Here is a 24,026-nt window from a genome sequence, read left to right as displayed (position 1 = left end):
TTTTATTCATACAGTTTATTTTATTCATTAATTTCCAGGTTGACACTTTTTTCATCAGGGACAGACATGGAACAATTGTATAATCACATGTGGTCGGATGTTTTAAAATCCCCCCTCCTTTCCCCATTGAGATAGATATCTATTTTTTTTAAAAAAAAAAATCGCACTGTGAATTAGATACAGCGTAAGGATTGTGATGGCCACTGCTATTCTGTGACACGATTCTTCTCCGTCGAAGGAGAATAGATATTAGTACTAGAATAAAAGGAGCCTATTTGGAATCGATGCAAATATACAGACGTCCATCTCTTGTTCAGAATAATGACACCATTCTCAGCTTCTGCTATCAGACCGTTGCGATCAGCACAGTCCAACAAATAAAAGCACTTTACGAATCAAAGAATGTACAGGAATGTTTCTCCACCTTGTCAAGGTTGAGATGTGTGGATTTCAATTTCCAGAATTCCAGTTAAGTTGTTTTCTGGCAGATGTTCTGTTACTAGGTAACATTCGCCATCCCCATCAACACCATCAGAGCATTGACGACGTTACTTAGTTGGGTCAGGAAACGTCTGCAAGAAAACCACACCAGGCTCAGAGAGCACCAAGGACCCCACAATGCTACTTTAATTGACGTGCGTTGGAGAGGTTTATACAGATTAACAGAGTTAGAAGGGACCTTGTAGGTCATCTAATCCAACCCCACCCCCTGCCCAAGCAGGAAACCCTACACTATTTCTGAAAAATGGCAGTCCAATCTCTTTTTGAAAGCCTCCAGTGATGAAATTCCCACAACTTCTGTTCCATCAGTTGATTGTTCTCACTGTGAGAAAAAATCCTCCTTATTTCCAGGTTGAATCTCTCCTTAATCAACTTCCATCCATTATTCCTCTGCCCTTCGGGTGCCTTGGAAAATAGTTTGACCCTCTCTTCTCTGTGGCAACCTCTCAAATACTGAGAGGAAGGGGTCAAGCTATTTTCCAAGGCACCTGAAGGCCAGACAAGGAACAATGGATAGAAACTGATGAGGGAGAGATTCAACCGAAAAGTAAGGAGAAATTTTCTGACAGTGGGAGTAATCAACCAATGGAACAGAAGTTGCCTTTGGAAGTTGTGGGAGCTTCATCTCTTTCAAGAAGAGATGGATGCCTGAGATCAACACATCTGCTTAAAGCAAGACAGCTTAACCACCTGAATGCTCCCCTTCTCAACAGATGCCCAATACGGTTTGGTAGACTTGACAGATCCTGCAAAGAAGTGGAATCACGCAAGGGAACTAAGCAGAAAAGTCTGCAAGTGAGGAAAAACAGAAATCAAGATTCAATATAGGATAAAGGGTTTATCCTATATCCTATTTATTTGCAAAGTTGCCTTGATTTATTTATTATTTTGACCATCTCCCTGCAGCTACTCTTCTCGAAAGGAGGGGAGCTAATATTTTGCAAGGAAGTCAGAGCAAAACGTTAGCAGCTTGGCTGCTTCCAAAACAAGATGAATCTGCTTTTAAAATCTTAAAACCTCGAAATATGGACCGGATGATTTCAGAGAGCAAAAATACAACCAGGTCCTCACGGAAGGAAGAATTGGGTTGGAACCCATCCTAAAATACACATCGTATAAAGAGAAGGACCAGGGGAGACATGATAGCGGTCTTCCAATATTTGAGGGGCTGCCACAGGGAGGAAGAGGTCAAGCTATTTTCTGAAGCGCCTGTAAGCGGACAAGGAATAATGGATGGAAACTGAACAAGGAGAGATTTAACCTGGAAATAAGGAGAAACTTTCTGACAGTGAGAACAATCAAGCAATGGAACAGAAGTTGCCTTTGGAAGTTGTGGGAACATCATCAATGGAGACTTTCAAGAAGAGATTGGACTGCCATTTGTCAGAAATGGTGTAGGGTCTCCCGCTTGGGCGGGAGGTTGGACTAGATGACCTACAAGGTCCCTTCCAACTCTGATTATCTGTTATCTGTTATCGTGTGGTGGTTTAGTTTTTCCAGATGTTTTTAAAGGAAGACCTGCTTTTCATTCTATTGTTAGCTCTGATTAGAAAGTGTAGACTCATAAAATATGAATTTGCTCAGGCTGAAAGGAAGCGGCCCAAGAAGGGAACAGAATAGAGATGATGAAAACATCCAAGACAGATGTAGGCTGTCTTGGCTTCCATCTTGATAAACATGGCCTTCCCAGAAAAGTGAAATAAGCCCATATTTAGCTAGGTTTATAACTTGCTGGGGTTATTGCTGTGGCTTTTAGAGAGAGAAAGAGGAGGGAGTGAAGGGTTACGAAGCCGACAATCCACTATGCTGCAGGGAGAATCGGCAACATTCAAGAATGGGTGAAATGCTCAAGGGCTTCCCTCTCGTAGAAGTGAAGACCTCTTCCCTCCTGTGCTCTGAAAAATCTAGAAAAATCATGATCACCACAAGAAAATGTCGAAAAACACCACCGTACACAGTTTCACCCCCACAAAAAAAGGAAAAATGAGCACACACACACACACACACACATACAGGCACCACAGCACAACACAACTGTCCTGCAAGGCAATGCGTTACTTTGTCAGAGGAGGAAGAGGAGGAAGAGGAAGAGAGAGAAGACACCACAGGAGGCCCAAGGATGGGGACCCAGGAAGAGGAAGAATAATCCAATTTAGAGATTTTCCTCGTGGAAAGGTCTCTCCCACCGTCTTGCTGCCTCCACCCACCCCCAACCGCAACCAGCAACAAGATGGTGGAGTTCATCCCTTGGAAAGCTACACAACCTACCCTCACCCTCAACCCACGCCTTCTTTGTTCCTTCCTTGCCCACCTAAAGCCAACATCTTCTGGGGTTCACCTCGGGCTTCTCACATGTCATTGGGGTAGTTATAGTTAGGGGTGGCTGAGTACTGCGTTTCGTGCTGCATCATGGCATTCTGAGCGGTGCCCACGGCCACGTTTTGTGCCGCCTGCTGGACCTGGGGGTTTTTCCAGGCGCCGGTGGTCCACTCCTCCTGAGCTTTGCTGAAACTGCCGCCGCTCCCTCGGTAAAATTTGTGCACCTGCAGAGGAAGGAGAGAGAAGAAGGGATGGGTCCAGGTGTCAGCAGGCCCCCTGACTGTGTGCAATGCTTCTGTGGCACTGAATTAGAACTAGAATTGAGTAGAATTGAGTAGAGTATCATAGAGTATTGTAGAATAGAATAGAATAAAAAATAGATTGGAAAATAGAGTAGAGTAGAACCGAATCAGAATAGAATAGAATAGAATAGAATAGAATAGAATAGAATAGAATAGAATAGAATAGAATAGAATAGAATAGAAGGAATGGGGAATTGAATGAGTAAGATAGAAGGGTAGATGAGAGGAGAGGAGAGGAGAGGAGAAGAGGAATATAGAATAGAATTAGAATAGAATAGAATAGAATAGAATAGAATAGAATAGAATAGAATAGAATAGAATAGAATAGAATAGAATAGAAGGAATGGGGAATTGGAATGGAGTAAGATAGGGTAGGGTGGGTAGGGTAGGATGAGAGGAGAGGAGAGGAGAAGAGGAATATAGAATAGAATAGAATAGAATAGAATAGAATAGAATAGAATAGAATGGCATAAAAGTGACACATTGAAATATTGAATAACTAAATAATGAAAGATTATAATTTAATAAAAATATGTGTAATATTACTAGATTTATGTAAGCTTGTTGAATGAAAGAAATATGATTAATACTATTTAATTTGTATCAAAATGTATTGACACACAGGTGCTACTGTTCACGCATTGATACGTTTATAAAAAATAAAAAACTTGGGGAAAAAAGAATGGAATGGAATGGAATGGAATAGAATAGAATAGAATAGAATAGAATAGAATAGAATAGAATAGAATGAGAAAAAATAGAATAGAATAGAGAATAGAATAGAATAGAATAAAGTAGAGTAGTGTAGAGTAGAATAGAATAGAATAGAATAGAATAGAATAGAATAGAAAATAGAGTAGAGTAGAGTAGAGTAGGAGTAGAGTAGAGTACAGTAGAGTAGAATAGAATAGAACAGAAGCTGGAAGGGACCTTGGAGGTCTTCTAGTCCAACTGGAACTTCATCACTAAGTGATATGATTGTTAAGTGAACCGTCACATGACCACTCTTGATTTTGTAATCTTTCTTGTTGTGGTCGTTCAGCAAATGCATTGACTGCTTGTCCCAAAGGATGGTTGCAAATGCCAATCATGTGATCCCAGAATGTCCCAACTATCCTTCAGTGCAAGGGAAGATTGCATGACCCTTTCCCCGCCCCCCGCCTCCCCCAATGACATCGTAGCTTTGAAAGGTGGCTAAACAAGCAGGTTGTATGTTGAGGACTCCCCAGAGAAGGAACAAGGCGACTCAGTTCCTCTCTTTCCTCCAGACCTTCCTTCCTCTCATGCGCTGTGCCTCTTTGGTTGGTAAACCCAAGGCAAATGTTATCCTTCTTTATGGATCAGCACGCTTCTTCAAAAAAGAATAACAGGCTTTTTCTTACCATACTGAGAGCGATGAAGGAGAACACTGACATGGCTGTGAAGAGAATGGTGGGAATGAGCATGACAACAGCCGCGCCCACGTTGGTCCCAAAGAAAGAGATCGCTGCAATCCAGCCACTGCAGCAAAAAAGAAAAGAAAAGACTTTTTAGGGAATTGGGGGGCATTTTCTCCCATCGCTCAAGGGCGGTTTATTCTGTCTGGGTCTGTTTAATCCTGAGAGGTTCAGGGTCTTATCAGAATGAAGGAAATTTTAAAGCAGGTGAAGGAAAAGATGCTCCTTTCAAATACAGGACCGCAAAAAGAAAAAACCCTGCCTTTATTATTTATACAAATAATTCAAGGTGGCAAACATATCTATTATTCCTTCCTCCTCCTATTTTACCCACAACAACAACCCTCTGAGGTGGGTTGGGCTGAGAGAGAGGGACTGGCCCAAAGTCACCCAGTTGGCTTTCATGGCTAAGGCAGGACTAGAACTCCCAGCTTCCTGGTGATTGGCCCAAAATCAGCCAGCCAGAGGGACTACACGTCACCATCTCCTGGGGATTGATCCAAAGTCACCCAGTCACCAAGTCACTTTTCTTGGCTAAGGGAGGACTAGAACTCACCACCTCCTGGTGATTGGCCTAAAATTGGCCTTTAGTGTTTAAGGCAGGACTTAAACTTCCAGCCTCCTGGTGATTGGTCCAAAGCCACCCAGCTGGCTTTAAAGTCTAAGACGGGACTAGAACTCCCAGCCTCCTGGTGATTGGTCCAGTCACCCAGTCAGCTTTCATGGGTAAGGCAGAACTGGAACTCCCAGCCTCCTGGTGATTGGTCCAAAGCCACCCAGTCAGTTTTCATGGCTAAGGCAGAACTAGAACTCCCAGCTTTCATTTTACCAAGTCCATCAGAAAGTTTTCTGCTCGTCTTATCCAACTAGGGATCTGCGGCAAAAGCTAGATCTCAAGCTCCACGAACGCCGATCAAACACCCGAAGGCTGAAACAGCTACAACCATCCCAAACTTACCAAACTCCCCAGCCGGGGATGCCGATGGCTTGAATGATGCTGATCACGAGCTGCGCCATGAAGGTGAAGAAGAAAGCCATGAAGCTGAAGGAGCTGTCCGTCCTGCAAAAAAAAAAAAAAAAGAAGAAGAAGGTACTGTCTACTCAAACCTCAACAGCTTCCCGAGGGGTGGACTTCAACTCCCAGAATTCCCCAGAGAGGCAGAGTCACGGCAAGGATCGCTGGCTGCTGCCATCCAATTCAGATTCCCGTGCAGTTGCCTGGGCCTCCGCTTTGTTTTTATATATTATCTTTTACTCATTAAATGTCAAACTCAAGTCAACTGAACATTTAAAAATAAATCACAAATATCACTGAATGGCTCTGATGGTTGATAGAGGTTGCTGCCAGCATCCTAGGTATCAACCAAGGATCTAGGATGCTGGCAGCAACCTATATCAACTATGAGCGCCAGTCAATGATATTTGTGATACATTTTTAAATGTTCAGTTGGCTGAGTTTCATATTTAATGGATAAAAGATAATATAAAAATTGTTATTATTGTTAATATTGGTTAATCTTTAGTGAGATTCACAGCCTTTGGGGCTCAACAGCTTGAGTCCTAACCAAGGACCTAGGAACTGTTAAGGTAACTTAAGTGTTAAGGTAAATTATTATTATTATTATTATTATTATTATTATTATTATTATTATTATTATTATTATTACTGTTGTTGTCTCTTTTATTCATTAAACATGAAACTTAGTCAACGAACATTTAAAAATGTATCACAAATCCAGTGGCTGGCTCTGATGGTTGATACGGGTTGCTGCCAGCATCCAAGGTATCAACCAAGTATCTTCTTAAAATAATAATAATAATAATAATAATAATAATAATAATATTATTATTATTATTATTATTATTATTATTATTATTTTACCCCCTTGCAAGGCAGAGAGATTGCTTAAACAAGTCGTCTTTTTTTAAGCTGATATTCTCCCCAAGCAGCAGGACTCTAAAACAAATGCTAAGGATGATTTAATAAGCTCAGCTCTCTGGCCTTAATTGGTTGATTAGATCTCTCCTGTCAGCTCCCAACTCCTGCCTGAAACTGCCCAGACCTTAATCAGTTTCTCACCAAAAGCTTTTGCTGCCAGTCCATACACACATATAAATGGTTTTTTTAAAAAAAAAAATATTATGGTTTATCACTGCTGTGTTTGTGAGTGGTGGCTAACCCAAGTAGTCACTAAACGAGGAGCAGCTATAAGGAGAGGGGAGGGGAGGGGATGCATCATTGCAGAAAAAGAAGGGAGGAACGGAAGACAAGACCCCACCCTATCACTTACTTGAAAGCTTTGTAAATAGGTCTAAACCAGCAGACGTAGGAGCAGGGTGTAAAGAGAATAAGCCAAAGGATTGCCAGTCCAAAGTTAACAGCTCCGCCTCCTCCAATCAGCCATGCAAGGCAACCGATCAGATTGACTGCCAAGGTGATGCTATTCACTGCAGACACAGTTATAGAAACAGAGAGAGAGAGAAGAGACAGAGAAAAAGAGAGAGAGAAAGAAAGAGAAGAGAAAAACAAAATGAGAGAGAAAGAGAGAGAGAGAGAAAGAGACAAAGAGAGAAAATGAGAGAGAGAAAGAAAGGAAGAAAAAGACAGAAAAAAATGACAGAAAGAGAGAAGTGAAAGCAAATGAGACAGAGAAAGAGAGAGAGAATGAGAGAGAGAGAGAAGAGAAAGAGAGAGAAAATGAGAGAGAAAGAGAGAATGAGAGAGAGAAGAAAAAGACAAAATGAAAGAAAGAGAGAGGAAGAGAGACAAAGACAAAATGAGAGAGAAAGAGAGAGAGAAAGAGACAGAGGGAAAATGAGAGAGAGAAAAGAAGGAAGAAAAAGACAGAAAAAATGACAGAAAGAGAGAAAGAGAAAGAAAATGAGACAGAGAGAGACAGAGAGAGAATGAGAGAGAGAGAGAGAAGAGAAAGAGAGAGAAAATGAGAGAGAAAGAATGAGAGAGAGAAGAAAAAGACAAAATGAGAGGAAGAGAGAGGAAGAGACAAAGATAAAATGAGAGAGAAAGAGACAAAGAGGGAAAATGAGAGAGAGAAAGGAAGGAAGACAAAGACAGAAAAGTGACAGAAAGAGAGAAGTGAAAGAAAGAAAATGAGACAGAGAGAGAGGGGGAGAATGAGAGAGGGAGAGAGAAGAGAATAAGAGAGAAAGAGAGAATGAGAGAGAGAAGAAAAAGACAAAATGAGAGAAAGAGAGAGGAAGAGACAAAGAGAAAATAAGAGAGAAAGAGAGAGAGAGAGAGAGAAAGACAAATGAGAGAAGAGAAAGAGAAAATGAGAGGGACAAAGGGAGAGAAAATGAGAGAGAAATAGAGAAAGAGAAAGAGAGAGAGAAAAGAAAGACAAAGAAAATGAGAGAGAGAGAAAATGAGACAAAGAGACAGAGAGAGAGAGAGAGAGAGAGAAAGGGAAAACGAACAAGAAAGAGAGAGGGTAAGGAGGAGAGAAAGAGACAATGGGGAGAAAGAGAGAGAAGGAGCAAAGAAGCCGATCACACAGCCGGAGATAAACAGAGCTCACTGAAGATCCTAGTTCAGAAAATAGATTCTTCCCTGTTTTTAAACTATACAGGTTGTCCTCAACTTATGACCACAATTGAGACCAAAAAAATAGGTTGCTAAGTGAAAATTTCCTAAGTGAGTTTTGCCCCATGCTACGACCTTCCCTGCCACAGTTGTTACGTTAATTGCTGCAGTTGTTAAGTAAGTCACATGGTTGTTAAGTGAGCCTGGCTTCCCCATTGACTTTCCTTGTCAGAAGGTCGCAAAAGGGCATCACACTGCAGCCGTCATAAATATGAGTCAGTTGCCAACCACCTGAATTTTGATCATTTTCGACCATGGGATGCCTCAGTGATCGTTAAGTGTGAAAAACGGTCCTAACTCACTTTTTTCAGTGCCGTCGTAACTTTGAAACAGTCACTAAAATGAACTGTTGTAAATCTAGGACTCCCCATACAGTCGTTAATTCATGACCATTCTTAAGAGGGTCCCCATCTGACCGTGGCTGATTTTATGACCCTTTTTTTATAGCGGTCATTATGCAAACCCAATGTTCATGAATACAACACGGTAGTCCCTTAAGCGAACTCATTATTCACTATGGAGCATTTTTTGCTGGAAATTTTATTCCAGAAAAATAAAATAAAATAAAATAAAATAAAATAAAATAAAATAAAATAAAATAAAATAAAAAAAAAATAAAATAAAATAAAATAAAATAAAATAAAATAAAATAAAATAAAATAAAATAAAATAAAATAAAATAAAATAAAATAAAATAAAATAAAATAAAATAAAATAAAATAAAATAAAATAATAAAATAAAATAAAATAAAATAAAATAAAATAAAATAAAATAAAATAAAATAATAAAATAAAATAAAATAATAAAATAAAATAAAATAAAATAAAATAAAATAAAATAAAATAAAATAAAATAAAATAAATAATAAAATAAAATAAAATAAAATAATAAAGTAAAGTAAAGTAAAGTAAAGTAAAGAAGTAAAGTAAAGTAAAGATAATAAATAAAATAAAATAAAATAAAATAATAAAATAAAATAAAATAAAATAAAATAATGAATAAATAAAATAAATTAAAAAATAAGTAAAAAATAAAATAAAAATAAATAAAATAAAAAATAAATAAATAAATAAAGTAAAAAATAAAGTAAAATAAATAAAATTAAAATAAAATAAAACTATATATATAAGTTTTAGTTAGAGCAATGCAGTATATTCTCTCTTTTTTTTTCTCTGCAGCTTTTGCCGGGTTTATTTATTGCCCGTCAAACCAACGGATGCTGAACTCACACATCCAGAGGTAGTAAAGACGCTTGACCGTGGTTCTGTGAAGGGGTGGAATTTCCTCGTCGAAATCCTGGTAAAAACATGGCTTCAGGGGGATGAATCGGGGCAGAGGGGGGAAATTGTTCACTCTTTCTGCAATGAAAAGCAAAAAGTCATTTTGGGGGGAGGTGTTTTTCTCTCTTCCCAAACTGAAAAGCAAAGCAAATCCTGAGCAGTTATCTAAGATAAAACAAAAAAACAACGTTTTATATGCCATACAGATAGTCCTCCACTTACGACCATAACTGAGCTCAAAATGAGACATCGCTTCCATGAATTTGGTCCCGTTTTACGACTTTTCCTTGCCACGGTCGTTAAGTGAACCCCTGCAGTTATTACGTTAGTTACACGGTTGTTAAATGAATATGTCACAAAAGGGGATCACAATGACACTGCAACTGTCATAAATAGGAATCCGTTGCCAAGGGTCTGAATTGTGACCATGGGGATTCTGCAACGGTCATAAGTGTGAAAAACGGTCACAGGTCACTTTTGTGAAGGGTGTTGAACCGTCGCTAAATGAACTGTTGTAAGTTGAGGACTCCCTGTATGCCGTCAGGCGGAAAGACAAGGTCCACACATGAAGGTCCAATTAAACTGATCGATTGCTAAAAGCCTAGGTGCACCTGCTTAGAGTTAGATAAGAGTCCGCAGAAGTCAAGAAGTGTGGGATTTAGTTTCCTTGTGACGACGTAAGGGTTCTAGGCTGATCCCTCTTTTAACTCCACCCCCAGTTTCTGCCAGCTCCTTCTACGTGTAACTACTACAAAGTTACTGCTCAGGTTAAAGCCTTGACATTCCCAAATTTTGCTCAAAGCATCAATCCTTTACACAACATTTACTTTAATTTTCTTAGATTTCTTTTAAAATCCTTCCTTTATTAATTTTTATAAATAATTCCAGGCAGTAAATGTTACCCAATACTCCAAAGGTCTTCAAAATTGTGGTCTTCAACTCCCAGAATTCCTGAGCTAACATGACTGGAGAAGGAATTCTGGGAGTTGAAGTCCACAAGTCTTAAAGCTGTCAAGTTTGAAGGCCCCTTCAATACTCCTTCCTCTTCCTTAATTTCCCCATAACACAACAAGATTAACCCCAAAGGTCAAATTTACCATTCACTTACCTCCCATGGTGTTTCTTTGTCTTCAATGTATTGTGTATTGCGTAGAAGAATGCTCAGGTCACCACCGAAGCTGAAGTAGAAACCAAGAGGTGGATAGTGTTGTTATAACATTGAGCTACTAGAGGGCATTCATTTGGTTTGCACCCCTGAATATTTTTTATGGCCTCTTAGAGAAACAAGGCTGGGTAAGACCACACCTGGAATACTGCATCCAGTTTCGGTCACCACGTGACCAAAAAAGATGTTGAGGTTTTGGGGAAAAGTGCAGAGAAGAGCAACTATAAGATGATCAAAGGTCTGGAGACTAAAACATACGAAGAAGAACGGTTGCAGGATTTGGCTAGTTCTAGAGGAAAGATGAGAGCAGAATTCAAATATTTGAGGGGCTGCTAACAAAGAAGAGAGGATCAACTTATTCCCCAAAGCAACAGAAGGCAGGACAAGAAACAATAGATGGAAACTCATCAAGGAGAGAAGCAAGCTGGAATTAAGGAGGAATTTTCCCAACAGAGAGAACAATTCATCAGTGGAACGCCTTGCCTCCGGAAGTTGTGAATGCTCCAACACTGGAAGTTTTTAAGAAGAGATTGGATAGCCATTTGTCTGTGATGGTCTAGGGTCTCCTGCTTGAGTAGGGGGCTGGACTAAAAGACCTCCAAAGTCTCTTCAGGCTCTATTCCAATTGATCTTAGGTAGACAACGCCATTTGGTCATTGTCAACTGTTGTATTGACGAGGCAGTCGAGGTGTTTGATCATGATCAATTGAATCATGATGAACTTTATTGGAGTCTAGTCTTGCATTTATACACATTTTTAGCAATCCTCCAACATTGGTTAACTTTGGTTTCTGCTTGACTTTCATTACTGTTCAGCGTAGTAACTAACACAATTAATTATCTCTAGTCAAAGTCCAACATATGTTTACTTCCTCTCTCTAATCCTCCTTTACATTAGTGACTTTGTTTGCCTGAGTTGTATTTGCTTGGAAACATTCTTTATCTGAGGTTTGCCATCTGAGATTGGAACATTCCTGCAATTACAACTCTACAGTCAACCTGCTAATATTATTGAAACCTACTGAATTATAACCATCTATTGCCATTATCCGGCACCATATTATGGTGATTTTTTTTTTTTTTTATGTCTTGACGTGAATTTTATATTTTATCTTGCATGTTCCCTTGTGCACATGCAACTCTTAGAGAAGGACAGGTTCTCCGCCATGGTTTTAAATGTAGATCTTATGTAGATAAGATAACTGGAATCACAGCATGTAAACTTGGAGGAAATGAGATACATCTCTTAGTAAAGCTATTCCAGGCCTTTGGTGAGTCTGTTTATCCCGCCTCTGGATTAGGCAGTGAGATGGTCAGCGCAGATCAGAAGTGGCCTATTTCAAGATAGTCAGGGTTTCAGTCTCTCTCTCTCCCTCTCTTTCTTTCTTTCTCTCTCTCTTCCTCTCTCTCTCCTTTCTTTCTTTCTTTCTCTCTCCTTTCTTCCTCTCTCTCTCTCCCTCTCTCTTTCTCTCTCTTCCTCTCTCTCATTCTCTCTGTCTTTCTTTCTCTCTCTCTCTCTTTCTCCCTCTCTTTCTCTCTCTCTCCCCCCTCTCCTCTCTCTCTCTCTTTCTCTCTCTCCCTCTCCTTTCTTTCTCTCTATCTTCCTCTCTCTCTCTCTCCCCCTTTCTCTCTCCTCCCCCTCTCCTTTCTCTCTCTCTCTCTCTCTCCCCCTTTCTTTCTCTCTCTTCCTCTCTCTCTCCCCTTTCTCTCTGTTTCTTTCTTTCTTTCTCTCTTTCCCTTTCCCTCTCCTACATTGCAAAATCTTTTCTTTCTTTCTTTTTCACTTTTCCCGAAGCCAATTGGTTCAGTAACATCTGCCTGAAGTCTCCAGAGGTGACTTGAATGAACTAACCCAAGGGAATCTTGATCCAAATTTCTCCCAAGGAAAAGAATCAAGAGAGTTGGAAGCCTGTGAACCAACCTCCAGCCTCACGATCAGCCTGGTTACTGGTAACCCTGGGATCTGTAGAATTCTGGGAGTTGAAGTCCACCCATCTTAAAAGTGGCCAAGATTGTGCAACCCTGGCTTAGAGCAATGTGTGAGCCCAGGTAATGGGCTTTCTCTATTAGCAGTTAAAGTGAACTCTGGCAACTATGGCTTATTTCAAATCAAAACTTTTACTACCATTACAAATCGTGACTTATTTAACTCCCTTTTTACAACCCTGTAGTCCTTTGGTATGGAGTCAGGGCAACTGGTTGGAGATACTCAATGGCTTAGGATCATGTGTGAACTGAGCCACAGGCATTTTAGGCAGATCCTGCCACCACAGTTAATTTTCCACTATGTTCTGCACCCTCTCTGGTCTCTGGACAACATCTAACAGGAGAACCTCCGCCTTGAAATATATATATATATATATTTTACACCTCTCTTTCTGCTTGAGAAGGGCCTCTACACCAGCACTGTAAATTGAAATGCACACATCACGGAACTACACCCACAGAGTTTACTAAAAGCAGGTGATAAAACGCGTCCTTGCCTCGGAGTAAAAAGGCATTGCTTGAGAAATGCCAGCCAGGAGCGGAGATCAACAGCACTCTACTGGCTAGCTTCCCAAATTTTACTCAGGCGCCCAAGGTGGGTTTGTGAGCCTCCTGAGGCTTCCTGGAGAAAATGGATCCTTGGCTCTTCTCCGGCAGAGCCCGGTTAACACCCCGCCCCCCGACAGGTGGATTTAGCAAAACATGAGACTAGTGTTTTGGTTTAAAGCACATCTGCACCCTCCAGCGAGGAAAATGGCAGAGGGGGAGGAAGAGGAAGAGAGAAGGAAGGAAGGAAGGAAGGAAGATCTTCCCCTTAATCCCGCTAGCCAAATCTCCTGCTTGCCTGGCCTCTGCTGCCTCTGAATGAATGAATGAATGATCTTAGATCCTATCAGGGCTAAGAACTGCAGGGAGGAGGAGGAGGAGGAGGAAGAGGAGGAGGAGGAGGAGGAGCCTCCATCAACAATTTGCGGTTGTCACGAAGGAGTGGGGGGGATTCATCCCAGGGTTCCTAGGAAAAATGAGCTGATCTGCCGATCCGCTGAGCCACTGGATCACTTCTGCTGGTTGGGGAGGGGGAGGAGGAGGCTGCGGGGAGGGGGGTTGGAGGAAGAGGGGCGGAAAGACCCCTTCCCAAAGGCCTCTCCTCTCCCCAAGGCCGGCCAAGCCCTAGCCAGCAAAGGCTCCGCGATCCCCCTCCACCATCCTCCCCCAGCCACCTCCCGCTCTCCATTGCGGAAGGAGGGCCTAAAGGACTCACCGCCGCTCGCCGCTCTTGGGCCCCGCGCGGATCCCGGTCTCCGCAGCCCCCGGCCTCCCTCCCTCCCCCGCCCGCCCGCCCGCCCGCCGGCGCCCGCCCGCTACTGCAGAGCCGCGGCTCTTGGCGAGGACCGGCCGGTTTGCTTCCCCGCGCCCGGCGGGCGGCTGTCTCCGGCGGCGGGGCGAGCGCGCAGGCGGAGCGGAGAGGAGCGGAGCTGTCGGCGCTGTCCAGGGTGCTGACGCGCTCGGGGGGAGGGGCGGAGGGGGAGGAGCTTGCCCGGGGAAAGGGGCGGAGCTTGCGGGGGTTGTTTACCGGATTTCCAATCACAAGGACAAGAGCAGGCTGGGCGCTTATGTGTGTGTGTGTGTGTGTGTGTTGAGTGTTTATTTATTGATTTTTTTTATTTATTCATTTTGTCGAGCGATTATAAGATAACAGGTATAAGTATAAACATACTTATGAATCCATGAAGTGGATACCTATAATATTCTGTCCCACAATTTCACCTATGCAAAGAATTGGATATTTATTTATTTATTTATTTATTTATTTATTTATTTATTTATTTATTTAGTCAAGCAATTATAAGATAACAGGTATAAGTATAAACATAGTTATGAATCCATGAAGTGGATACATATAATATTCTGTCCCACGATTTCACCTATGCAAAGAATTGGAAATAAATTTATTTATTTATTTATTTATTTATTTATTTATTTATTTATTTATTTAGTCGAGCAATTATAAGATAACAGGTATAAGTATAAACATAGTTATGAATCCATGAAGTGGATACATATAATATTCTGTCCCACGATTTCACCTATGCAAAGAATTGGAAATTTATTTATTTATTTATTTATTTAGTCAAGCAATTATAAGGTAACAGGTATAAGTATAAACATAGTTATGGATCTATGAAATGGATACATATAATGTTCTGTCCAATGAGTTCAATGATTGCAAAGAATTGGACATTAGATGCCTCTCGACATAACTGTGAGTTACCTCGAGGATACCTAATCTAATCCAATAAAAGAAACTTTGTCTGGAAGAATTTGTAGAGTTATTCTATCTGTCTTTCTATTCAGCAAGTGAATCAAAGGACAGAATACATAAGAAAAATAAAAGAAACAATAGGACAGGGACGGTAGGCACGTTGGTGCGCTTATGCACGCCCCCTACAGACCTCTTAGGAAAGGGGTGAGGTCAATAGTAGGCAGTCTAAGGTTAAAGCTTTTGGGGTTTGGGGAAGAAGCCACAGAGTCAGGTAGAGTATTCCAGACATTGACCACTCTGTTGCTGCAGTCGTATTTCCTGCAATCAAGTTTGGTGCGGTTAACCTTGAGTTTGTATCTATTGTGTGCTCTTGTGTTGTTATGGTTGAAGCTGAAGTATTCATTGACAGGTAGGACATTGCAATGTATGATTTTATATACCATACTTAGATCAGACCGAAGACAGCATAATTCAAGGTTTTCTAGGTCTAGAATTTCAAGTCTGGTGGCATAAGGAATTCTGCAACGAGTAGAGGAGTGGAGAACTCTTCTTGTGAAATATTTCTGGACTTTCTCCACTGTGTTAATATCAGATACGTAATGTGGATTCCAGACTGATGAGCTGTATTCAAGTATTGGTCTAGCAAATGTTTTGTATGCTCTAGTTAGTAGTGTGATATTACCAGAGTTGCGGGGGGTGTGTGTGTGTCTTCAAGTAGAAAGCTGGGGGAGGAATACATGACCTATTTCCCACCCTCCTGATTTTCCCCGCCTGAGCTGGAAGTCTTGGCTCTGCCAGTTGGCTTGGGTCATTAATGGGGGAATATCAACCCTGGAGCAATTTGGGATGGACACCCTTCGAATGATGTGGGAGGATGAACGGATCTGCAAGGGGGGAAAAATTGCAGACTACAGGAATCATTAGCACCACCACTCAGGTGATGCTGAGGACACAGATAAACCTCCAAGTGACCTCAACGGCTCTCCCAAAAGCATGCAAATGACCAGCTGCCTGCAAGCGGTATAAATCCTTCCGTTCCCCACCATGCAGTTAGAGCTGAAGAAGCTTCTTGGATGAGAAGTGAAATGTCTTCAAAAAAAACAAGAAAGTCCAATTGCTTGTTGAAAAAAAGCACCTTTGGGACAACCCAAATGACCTGGAGGACTTCTGCAGACTTTTAGCTGTACAATTTGGGATGAACACCCTTGGAATGGTGTGGGATGAACAGATTTCCAGAAAAAAATGGCAGACGACAGGAACCATCAGCATTATTCAGGTGATGCTGAGGACACAGATAAACCTCCAAGTGGCCTCAATGACCCTCTAAAAGGATGCAAATGACCAGCAGCCTGCAAGGAGTATCAATCCTTCCATTCCCCACCAACCAGTCAGAACTGACGAAGCTTCTTGGATGAGAAGTGAAACATCTTCAAAAAACAAACAAGAAAGTCCAGTTGCCTCTTGAAATAAGCACCTTTGAGACACACCGGAGGTGATTAGTTGACTACCCCATTCCCTAAATATTCTGCTTCCTTTCCTTCCCGTCTTTAATTATAGCTTGCATTTTAATGCAATTTTAAGGTGATTCTATAGACAGGGAGCCCTCAACTCACAAACACAATGGAGCCCCAAGTTTCAGTCCCTAAGCGAGACATTTATTAAGGGAGTGTTTCCACACACACATCCATTTTAGGAGCTTTTCTTGCCCCAGGCCTTAAGTGTATCACTGCCATTGTTAAGTACACTGTTACACTGCCAGTAACAACCCGGTTGTTAAGTGAATCGGGCTTCCCCATGGCCTTCGCTTGTCAGAAGGTCGCAAAAAGGGATCACGTGACACACACACACACACACCGAGACAGTGCAAACCGTCACAAATATGAGTCAGTTTCCAAGAGTTTGAATTTTGATCATGTGACCATGGGGGGAATGCTGGCAAGGGTCATAAGGGTAAAAAACCGGTCATAAGTCACTGAAAAATAGTGTGTGTGTGTGTGTGTGTGTGTGTTTATTGTAATGTTGTTTATTGCAGGGGTTTCCAACCTGGGCAACTTTAAGATTTGTGGACTTCAACTCCCAGAATTCCTCAGCCAGCTTTGCTGCTTGCTTTGCTGGCTGAGGAATTCTGGGAGTTGAAGTCCACAAGTCTTAAAGTTGCCAAGGTTGGAGACCCCTAGTTTATTGTAATGGCGTAAGCAGCCCAGAGTCGCCTGGTGAAGGTCTCCTTGCGACCACTAGGTGGCGGGCTTTACTTTCTGCATTCGCTTTCTTACTCCATATTAGTTTCTCCATTACTTATTTATTCATTTATTAGATTTGTATGGCTGCCTATTTGCCATGGCGACTCAAGGCAGACTTATACAACATATAAAAGCACAATTTAAAAACAATACAACTCGTAAAATCAAACAAATTAATATAGTAAAATCAAACCCCACCCCACCTCCTCCCCCACAGCCACAGAAGATTACATGAGCCATTTAATGGCCTCCAGAGGTGGGATTCAGCCGGTTCTGACCAGTTCTGGAGAACCGGTAGAGGAAATGTTGGGTAGTTCAGAGAACCGGCAAACCCCACCTCGGACTGTCCCCGCCCTCCTCTATTCTCCGCCTCCTGAGTCCCAGCTGATCGGCTGGGTCTTCTTTGGTTGCCCTGCACAGGAGAACGGAGATGGAAAGCAGGTTAGTGGGGTGGAGGGAGGGAATGGGGATTTTGCAATAATCTTCCCCCAGGAGTGGGGAGGGAATGGAGATTTTTACTGTGTCCTTCCCCTGCCACGCCCACCAAGCCATGTCCACCAAGCCAAGCCAAGCCCCACAAGTCACACCCACAGAACCGGTAGTAAAAACAATTTGAATCCCACCACTGCTGGGCTCCAAGCCTCTCTGGGTTCCCCAGGCCCGCTGGCAGAACCAGGTCTTCTTCAGTGCCTTCCGGAAGAGTGCCAGAGAGGGGGCCATTCTAATCTCTGGGGGGAATGATGTTCCAGAGAGAGGGAGCCACCACAGAGGAGGCCCCACCAGGTGTATCTCCCTCAGGGGTGGGACCCACAGCATTCCCTGCCTCCTAGCTCCGATGGGTCAGGTAGATGTGACCGGCAAGAGACGGTCATCCCTCAGAACACCTGGTCCCAAGCCATGAAGGGCTCTAAAGGTGACAACCACCACCTTGAATTGCACCCGGAAGACAAATCGCCAGCCAATGCAGCTCCTGCAGGAGAGGTGACGCATGTGCACACCGGGATCTGCATAAAACCATGCGGGCCGCTGCATTTTGCACCCACGGGAGCCTCTGGATGCTCTTCAAGGGCAGCCCCATGCAGAGCGTGTTGCAATAATCAAGACGGGAAGTGACTAAGGCATGAGGGACTGTGAGTAGGGATTGTGGTTATTCGAGGCAAGAGAATATGTAGTCCTCGACTTACGGTGACAATTGGGACCAGAATTTCCATCGCTAAGCAAGGCAGCGAGTTGCACTCCGTTTTACAACCCGTTTTGCCGCCGTTGTTGTGAATCACGCAATGGTCAGCCAATCAAGGTTCCCCTGCATTGACTTTGAGCTAGGAAAAAAGTGGAATGGATAGCACCACCACTAGATGGGCTTGCAACTGGCTGACAAACCTTATTCAGTGAGTAGTCCTTAATAGGTATAGGGCTTCCTGTTTGAGCAGGGGGTTGGACTAGAAGACCTCCAAGGTCCCTTCCAACTCTGTAAGCCTGTTGTTCTGTTATTCTTCCCAAAGGGCTAACCAACTGCACTGTTTGGGACTCAGCTAGAGAGCCTGCTCAACAACCTCCCAGCTGCAATGCAACCTTAGACGGAGACCGAAGGGTTGATGCCAAGCACAGATAGAAAGGCATGTGGTGCCCAGTGCCAATGCTTCTGTATCGGGTGCTCCAATTTTCCATATTGCCCTGATAAAGGACAGGAGGGATGGAAGGAAACGGGGAGGGCCAGCGATCTGGTTACAGTATACTGCTTTTTTTGGGGCCAAGTTTTCAACTGATAATATTTTGTGTTGAGTCTTTCAAGCATCTCAGTTAATATAGATGCAGGGAAGCTATTAGGACAAATGAGGGAGGGAGGGAGGGAAAATGAAATGGAAGGAAAGAAGATAGGAAGGAAGGAAGGAAGGGAGGGAGGGAGGGAGGGAAGGAGGGAGGGAGGAAGGAAGGAAGGAAGGAAGGAAGGAAGGAAGGAAGGAAGGAAGGAAGGAAGGAAGGAAGGAAGATAGGAAGGAAGACAGGAAGGAAGACAGGAAGGAAGACAGGAACGAAGGAGAGGGAGTAAAGGGAGGATATGGGAATGAGAGGCAAGAAGAGAGGAAAGAGGGGAAGAAGACAAAGGAGGAGATGGAAGGAGGGAGAGAGGAAGGAAGGGGGAGGGAGGATATGGGAAGAGAGGAAAGGGGGTAAAGGAAGACAAAGGAGGAGATGGAGGGAGGGGAGGGAGGGAGGGAGGGAGGATCATAGCAAGAAAAAGTTTTTAAAAACTCCAAAGATAAGAAAGATAAAAAGAAAACATTACTATTCCATGAAATAATACATTAAGTGATGTGATGGAATTTGTTAAAACTAGTTTGAAACATCTGAATCTCAATGCATGAATTTGATCTTTTTTAAGGTTGGGAACAGTGACGATTTGTCATAAAGTTCATCCTGCTTCCATCTTTTTTTAAAAAAAACGGTGTCTGTTTCTTGTGTGTGTGTGTGTATGTGTGTGTGTGTGTGTGTGTGAAACCTGGCAGCAGAGATGCTGCTATCCTTATGCACAATTTCATCCACATAACCTGAGGCAGCTTCGAGGCCAACCCTGGCCAGAAATCACCGAGAATCAACTATCTGCCGTAGTTCAGGGACTCACAAGGCCATAAATACTAAATTTTGCATGTGAGAAATTATATTCCAACCCCACGGAGAGCCGCGTTATGAAAGAGTTGCTGCAAAAAAGGGAGGCTTCATTCGAAACTGCCCACCAGATTTTTTAAATGTTCTTTTCAAGCAAAGGTATCAGCAAACCTAAGCTGGATTTTGGAGAACCAGGTCACCGAGCAAAGAGAGAGAGAAAGACAGAGACAGAGAGACAGAGAGAGAGAAATTCTTCTCCATCCTCCATTTTAATCCCTCCCTCCTGTTTTTTCCAGCCTCTCCTCATTTAAATCAATCAAGCAATTCCCCCGCTCTCCTTTACCCCCCCCCCACCTGCCAGTTGCATCGCCCCAAATCCATCCCATTCCCCAATTTTGTCTAAGGTTTGGGGGGTTACGATTTCATCATTATTATATGATTATTTTTTGCTTGAACTCATTTCGGCTTTTTTCTTCGGTCTCCGATAATAAGCTGACAGAGTAATGAATGGCTCTGGATGGCAATTAGAGGATGAAGCTGCTAATAATGAAATTCATTTACATTTTAAGCGCTGCTGCGGAGAGATAGAAAGGGAAGCAGAGTGGAAAGCGAGGCTGGGAGTCATTAGCAGCCCCCCTCTTCTCCTCCTCTTTCCTAAATTAATCGCCTTATGGAGGGAAAGTGCCCTACCAATGGGTTTCAGTGAGGTGGAAACTGTTTAACATGATTGCAGGCGGTTGTCGTTGTTTAGCAGGTTGCAAAAAAAGAAAGCGAGGGGGGGAAAAACGAGAGAGAGTTTGTTAAGCCAGGTGATGCAATGCTAGCCTTGCCAGTGGATTTCTATAGCCAATCAAGCTTCCTTGTATGTGGGGGGACAAGAGGGTGAATTGCAACCCTGACGGAGGGAGACAACACGGGGATAAGAGTGAATGGCTTTGCACCTGGTGGTGGGGTGGTGGGCGGAACGGATTTGCTTGCCAAGGCTAGAATTGGGAAACCATACTGCTCTGTGTCTTATAAGATATGATGTGGGTATGTGCAGAATTTGGTACTTATTTATTTTGTCAGGGTTGTGTAGTGGATATTGGAGGTGGTGACCCTTTGAGAGCCATATGCAACAAAATTTCATTTTAATGTATGCTGATTAGTGTGCACTCAAAGTGACAATAAAGTTATTTATCTCTCTTGTTCTCTTTCTTTTTCTCTCTCTGCTATCTATCTCTACATCTCTCTCTCAATCTGTCTATCTCTACATCCCTATATCTATCTATCGGTATCTATCGGTATCTATCTATCTATCTATCTATCTATCTATCTATCTATCTATCTATCTATCTCTATATCCCTCTATATCTATCTATCTATTGGTATCTATCTATCCATCCATCCATCTATCTATCCATCTATATCTATCCATCTATCTATCTATCTATCTATCTATCTATCTATCTATCTATCTATCTATCTATCTATCTATCTATCTCTATATCCCTCTATATCTATCCCTCTATCTATCTATTGATATCTATCTATCTATCTATCTATCTATCTATCTATCTATCTATCTATCTATCTATCTATCTATCTCTACATCACTCTATGTTTATCTATCTATCTATCTATCTATCTATCTGTACATCCCTCTATATCTATCTATCTATTGATATCTATCTATCCATCCATCCATCTATCTATCCATCTATATCTATCTATCTATCTATCTATCTATCTATCTATCTATCTATCTATCTATCTATCTATCTCTACATCACTCTATATTTATCTATTGGTATCTATCCATCCATCCATCTATCTCTACATCACTCTATATCTATCTATCTATCTATCTATCTCTACATCTCTATCTATCTATCTATCTATCTATCTATCTATCTATCTATCTATCTATCTATCTATCTATCTATCTATCTATCTATCTATCTATCTAATCTTTCTATCTATCTATCTCAAAAATGATTCTCTTTTCCTTGAAGTCTTTGGTGCTGTCTGAATTTGCAAACATTTCATTACCCAATTTGGATAACATCATCGTTCATTTTGACCTTCCGTTTTTAAAAAAATCTGTAATTATTTGTGCGTTTGTCAGTGGTGTGATTCAAACTTTTTTACTACCGGTTCTGTGAGTGTGGCTTGGTGGGGGTGGCAGGGGAAGGATACTATAAAATCTCCAGTCAGAGGTGGTATTTATCAGTTCTCCGAACTACTCAAAATTTCCACTACCGGTTCTCCAGAACTGGTCAGAACCTGCTGAATACCCAGCTCTGGTGTGTATGATAAGAGTGTAGATGGAATCCGAAGGAAAAAGGGGAGAGCTTGGCTCCACCCAGTTGGCTCTGGTCCCTCCCCATTCCTTTTTAGCCCCACCCACCCCTGACCCATTCCATAACTCTTTTGGGGAGAAGCCAAAAAAGACTTGCCAAGAAAGACTTGCCACCTGGCATGTTCCATTTCAGCTCCACGTCTATCTATTCTTCCCCTGCAATTTGCCAACCAAACTCTCGTCTATATTGATTGTGTTGTAACAATAAAAATGGTTCTGCAACCAATTATTATTTTGTTTAAAAAATAAAAAAGCAGACATCCATTCAATAATGGGTGGCTTTCTTTGGACTGTTAAAGGATTGTGGTCATTCCTGCATATCATCAAGGGCCACTCATTTGGTGAGGGGAAAGAACTGGAGGCAGCTTGAGATGGAGAAAGAATTCCCGGGAAATTAGCTTTTAACAGAATAACAGAGTTGGAAGGGATCTTGGAGGTCATCTAGTCCAACTCTCTTCTCAAGCAGGAAACCTATATCATTTCAGACAAATGGCTATCCAGTGTCTCCTTTAAAAGCCTCCAGGGGTGAAACACCCACAACTTCTGAAGGCAAGCTTTTCCACTGATAAATTGTTCTCACTGTCAGGAAATTCCTCCTTAGTTCCAAGTTGCTTCTCTCCTTGATTAGTTTCCATCCATTGCTTCTTGTTTTGCCTTGGAGAATAGCTTGACCCACAGTTCTTTGGGGCAGCCCCTCAGATATTGGAAGGCTGCTATCATGTCTCCCCTAGTCCTTCTTTTCATTAAACTAGACATATCCAATTCCAGCAACCATTCTTCATACGTTTTAGCCTCCAATCCCACAATTTTTGCTCTTCTCTTTCTAGAGTCTCAACATCTCTTTGTTTCATATCATGGTGGCCAAAACCGGATTGTCATGCCTGGTGGAGACTGACTCTGAGGAAGAGGAGGAACAGCCAACAGGGAGTGGAAATGTGGCTCCAGAGGTGGTGGAGGAGGCTGGGGAAGGGCAGAGGCCGGCTGAGCAGTCAGAGGAGGATCCAGGCTCATCCCCTATCCATCCTAGGGCATGCAGGGAGGAGAGGATCAGGGAAAAGTGAGGTCTACTCAAGAGGAGATTACCATGATCTTCCTCATGGCTTGCAGCTGGGAGCTATGTATATAAGTTTGCAACTGCGCAGTTAGAATTGCTGAAGTCAATTAGTGTTTACTCTGAAAGAGGCTTATCTTTGCTGGCATTCTTCCCATGGACTTGTCTCGGTTATTTTCCTGGAGTTTATAATTAGTTATCTTGGCTTGCTTCAGGACTCTCATCAATGCGGTTTGTTTTGGTTTTCTGTTTGCCTCATTATTTACTTTTATGACTTTAAACTGTGCCTAATAAAACAGTGAAGTTAAGTTGAAGGCTTTACCGGACTTTAATATATGTTTTGGGTTTTGGGTTATTTTGAGAGACTACGGGGTCATCACACGGATGCAATATTCCAAGAGTTTTATAAGAGCTTGTTAAGTTTGTCCTTGAGACGTACAGCGGGGTGGGTTAATCTGTCCCCAAAACCTTTTGCTTTTCAGCATTTTGCACAGTTGTGTTTACAACTCAAAGCATGCACATTTCAAACAACTAAGAATTCTTTTCAACTGCAGGAGATCAGCCTTGGCCATTGACATGACTGTCTTTTAAGAGGAATAGCTTGGATATTACTTCTTCTTTCAAAAGCAATTGCTTTATAAATTCCTTTTTGCTCTCACCCACCTAGCAATTTATTTCCATCGGTGGCACTGATGGAAACCACTTTACATTTCTTATTTAAGCTGACAGCTTCATGCTCCCTTTCCTTCCTTCCTTCCTTCCTTCCTTGATCGTGGCGTATCAATAAGCCATTGAATTTGTTTCTGGTGTAATCATGAGTTCATGATCTTCCTTTTATGTGAGCCCTGCATAATTATTTATTTAGCAAATTTAGACAGCTGCCCTTTCACAAGAAGGAATTGCCGGGTGGCTGGCATGCACAATAACAAT

General features: G+C 42.1%; 1 protein-coding gene and 1 long non-coding RNA gene across 2 annotated transcripts in view; one reads left to right on the top strand and one right to left on the bottom strand.

Moving 5' to 3' along the window:
• Nucleotides 1–14,069, bottom strand: SCAMP5 (secretory carrier membrane protein 5). Its single transcript, XM_026687268.2, has 7 exons — nucleotides 13,856–14,069; nucleotides 10,552–10,621; nucleotides 9,393–9,521; nucleotides 6,850–7,006; nucleotides 5,517–5,618; nucleotides 4,505–4,622; nucleotides 1–3,044 (listed from the first exon to the last, which is right to left on the bottom strand). The coding sequence occupies exons 2-7, from the start codon at nucleotides 10,556–10,558 to the stop codon at nucleotides 2,850–2,852; spliced, it is 708 nt and encodes a 235-aa protein (XP_026543053.1). The 5' UTR covers nucleotides 10,559–10,621; nucleotides 13,856–14,069; the 3' UTR covers nucleotides 1–2,849.
• Nucleotides 14,070–19,558: 5,489 nt separating this feature from the next.
• LOC148129677 (uncharacterized) overlaps nucleotides 19,559–24,026 on the top strand; it is a 112,945-nt gene continuing 108,477 nt past the window's right edge. The window contains exon 1 of the long non-coding RNA XR_015750767.1: nucleotides 19,559–19,588. This is a non-coding gene — a long non-coding RNA (uncharacterized LOC148129677). The remainder of the gene's footprint in view (nucleotides 19,589–24,026) is intronic.

Source organism: Notechis scutatus, chromosome 11 (genome assembly GCF_049901735.1).
Source record: "Notechis scutatus isolate UNSWTSFEM ecotype Mainland chromosome 11, rNotScu1.2, whole genome shotgun sequence".
Taxonomy (NCBI): Eukaryota; Metazoa; Chordata; class Lepidosauria; order Squamata; family Elapidae; genus Notechis; species Notechis scutatus.
The sequence above is the reverse complement of the archived record's forward strand: the minus strand, read 5'-3'. Positions and strand labels throughout refer to the sequence as shown.

Coding starts and splice junctions, on each gene's coding strand:
- SCAMP5 (XM_026687268.2), bottom strand. Junction 4,623..5,516: donor ATCCCCGGCTGGGGAGTTTG/GTAAGTTTGGGA, acceptor TTTTTGCTGCAG/TGGCTGGATTGCAGCGATCT. Junction 3,045..4,504: donor CCTTCATCGCTCTCAGTATG/GTAAGAAAAAGC, acceptor CTTCCTCTGCAG/GTGCACAAATTTTACCGAGG.